This window comes from Anthonomus grandis, chromosome 20 (genome assembly GCF_022605725.1).
Source record: "Anthonomus grandis grandis chromosome 20, icAntGran1.3, whole genome shotgun sequence".
In the NCBI taxonomy this organism is placed as follows: domain Eukaryota; kingdom Metazoa; phylum Arthropoda; class Insecta; order Coleoptera; family Curculionidae; genus Anthonomus; species Anthonomus grandis.
The window spans coordinates 401,162-404,247 of NC_065565.1; the positions used below are offsets into that span (position 1 = coordinate 401,162).

At 29.4% G+C, this 3,086-nt stretch overlaps 1 protein-coding gene across 1 annotated transcript; it reads left to right on the top strand.

Moving 5' to 3' along the window:
* The first annotated feature begins 300 nt into the window (after positions 1-300).
* Positions 301-2,581, top strand: LOC126747826 (uncharacterized). Its single transcript, XM_050456729.1, has 2 exons — positions 301-548; positions 616-2,581. The coding sequence occupies exons 1-2, from the start codon at positions 476-478 to the stop codon at positions 1,755-1,757; spliced, it is 1,215 nt and encodes a 404-aa protein (XP_050312686.1). The 5' UTR covers positions 301-475; the 3' UTR covers positions 1,758-2,581.
* The last annotated feature ends 505 nt before the right edge of the window (positions 2,582-3,086 follow it).

Genomic DNA, 3,086 nt, shown 5'->3' on the forward strand with positions numbered 1-3,086 from the left:
TGTTTAGACAGTGGAAGCAACCCATTTGTTTCATTTTTAATGACGGGCCGACAAAATCAGAAACAATTAAAACATTTATAAAAGAAATTGTTCAGCATTGCCATCAAATAGGTCTTAATATATTAGCGACAGTCTGCGATCAAGGAGCCCCAAATCAATCTGCCATTAACCAATTAAAGAAGGAAACCAGAGAGTACTGTTTAAAAAAAGGAATTGATGACAGATACGTCGGCTTTTTAGTGGATAAAAAGGAAGTCATACCCCTAAAGGTGTGGTGTGTCATACACCACACCTTTTTAAAGGAATACGTAATAACTTACTTACAAAAGATCTTCATTTCCAATTGAATGGAGAAGCAAATGTTGCGAAGTGGGACCACATTGAGCAGCTGTATTTCTTAGATACAGAAGACCAAGACGTTCGTCTGTGTTCAAAACTAACAGACGAACACGTAATTCGAGGAAAAATTAGAAAAATGCGGGTCAAATGCTGTACGCAAGTTTTTAGTCACCAAGTTGCATCTTACATGAAGAAAATATTAAGTTGGAGTAAGTTTTTAAATTAATATTTAACATGTTTTTTTATGTCTTTATTTTCTGATTATTTTTTTTGCAGATGTACCTTTGAACCTGGATAAGGATGCAATCGAAACAGCAAATTTAATTTTCTTTTTGGACAAGCTTTTTGACTCCCTAAATTCAAGTAAAAAGTTTGAAGTAGCAGGCAAGCCTTTAAAAGCGGGGGTGTCAGCAGGTAGCTCCCACATTTCTTTTTGGTACGAGGCAATAAAAATATTAGAAACCATGAAATATAAAGTAGGTACTAATTTTATCATTGTTCCATCTATCAAAAATTTAATTATTACTATAAGAGGATTTATATATCTTTGTCAAATACTAATATCCTTATATCCAAAAGCATATATATTGACAAGGGTTATCCAACAGGATGCCCTAGAAAATTTTTTTTCATGTGTTAGGGGATATAGTGGAAGGGAAAATAATCCCAGTGTTAATCATTTTATAACCTCGTTTAAGGCTTTGTTAACTAATAATTTTATGTCGAGACATTCACCAGGGGCCAATTGTGAGGAGGATGAGACTGACGGGCCCTTGGATAATTTTAAACATTTCATTTTAAATGATAATTTCCAAAAACAAGATGTTAGCGAAGAAAAAAGTACAAATATCGAAGAAAATATTAAAAGCCTTCCTCCTGCTTTAATTATAAGAAGATCAAAAATAGCTAAATGCACTTATAATTATATATCTGGATTTATTTTAAGAAAAATGAATAAGTTAATTAAATGTGAACGATGTAAACAAAACATGTCTGGTAGAGATCAAATGGTGGATCTTGATTTCATTCAAGCCCGACAATATGAAAATTGTAAGTTAGCGATTCCAGGAACCTATCTTAATTATTTAGTTAGTGAGGCATTAACAAGGCTATTTTACTTAATACCTAGAGTATGTGACAGGGAAAAAGTTTCCATAGTGTTACAAAACATTTTGTCAAAAGAGATTTACACTAATTTACTTAATTGTAGTAAGCATAACGATACAAACAAGATCTTTTTAAAGTATGTAGTAAGGTGCTCTCTTTTTTTTTGGTGCAAAAAAATTAATCTAATATTAAAAGGCAAAGACGAAAAATTTGTCAAATATTTAAGACTTCAACCTAACAAGAAAAGCATTGACCCGATAAAAATAAGTGCTTATAGGAAATTTCAAAAAAAAATAAAAAAAAAGAAATAAAAATAAGTTAAAAACTCATCTTCCTGTTAACTATAGAATTTTAGATATACCATTGACTTCTACTAATATTGCATCAATAAACCGATTGATTCATTGTGTGGGGCTTAATATTTTTAAGCTGCTTTTATAGAATACAGAGTCGGCCTTCAAATTATTAAACTCATATTTTAATTTTTGAAATAATTTTATAAATAAAGGTTTTTCATAGACTATTTCACTAGAGTGTTTTACACCAGTAAAATAGCATAGCAACAGCCTGTTTTCTAGTGGCAAAACACTTACCTAATCCTACCTGGCCAAAACCAACTTTTTTTTTTGGAATTTTGATTAATCTCGTGAAATAGTCTTGTCCAATACCGCTCAAGAAAAAATTTTGCTTGCAAAATTTTCTCCTGGTTTTATTCAGTATTATACTGGTTTTATTATTGTAGTATTAGGTATATACGATAAAATACATATTTCTAAGAATACTTCTCTAAGTTCGAATAAACCCGACGACCACCGGTTGGATTAAAGGTATCCTTTTTATTATTTTCGCATAGAGGTAATAAATTTGGTTTTTCTAGCTCCATCTCTGCTGGAAAAGTATTAATGTAAATTTTGGGTCGTTTCATGGCCTAAGTGAATATGTATAATGGAAAAGTGAACGATATATCTAAAATTGTACTGTACAGGGCGAGTTTTTTTATGTTTAGAAACAAGAAACTCGGACACTTTGAATTGTCCTAACTTCGTAAATATTATCTTTAGAAAAAAAAGTTAAATACAAAAATTATAGGAATTGAACTCTAAATCATATGACATAAAAGTTTTTTAAGAACACATATCGCATTAACTAAAAATTAAAATTAAAATGGTTCTCATATAAAAAAATACATTTTAATGTCATATGTCAAAAATGACAGGTTCTATTAAAAGTTTTTTTGTATGGTTTTATTTAGAATAAAATTTCCTATATTTTTTGTAACAACTTTTTTCTTTTAAAATAAGCTAGAAAAATTTAAAAAAATCAGTTTTTCTCTGATATCTTCTGACAGCTTTTTTCTTTTCTTTGCCCATTTAATTTTTTTTGTATCTCCTCTAGTTTCTGAGATCCCTGTACTAAACTTAAAAAAAAACTTTTTGCATTTTCCAAATCAAAATGCGTGCGTAGTGGTATTTTCCGCACGCTTGTAGAAAAAATAATTATACTATAAGCGATTAAAGAATAATATTAATAAAATATCCAGAAGTTGTAAGAAAAAATTTGTAACACTTTATCAAATTTCTAATTGTTTTTATTTGTGTAAGGTGTATGATAATGAACTTGTATGAAATAATTAATATAAT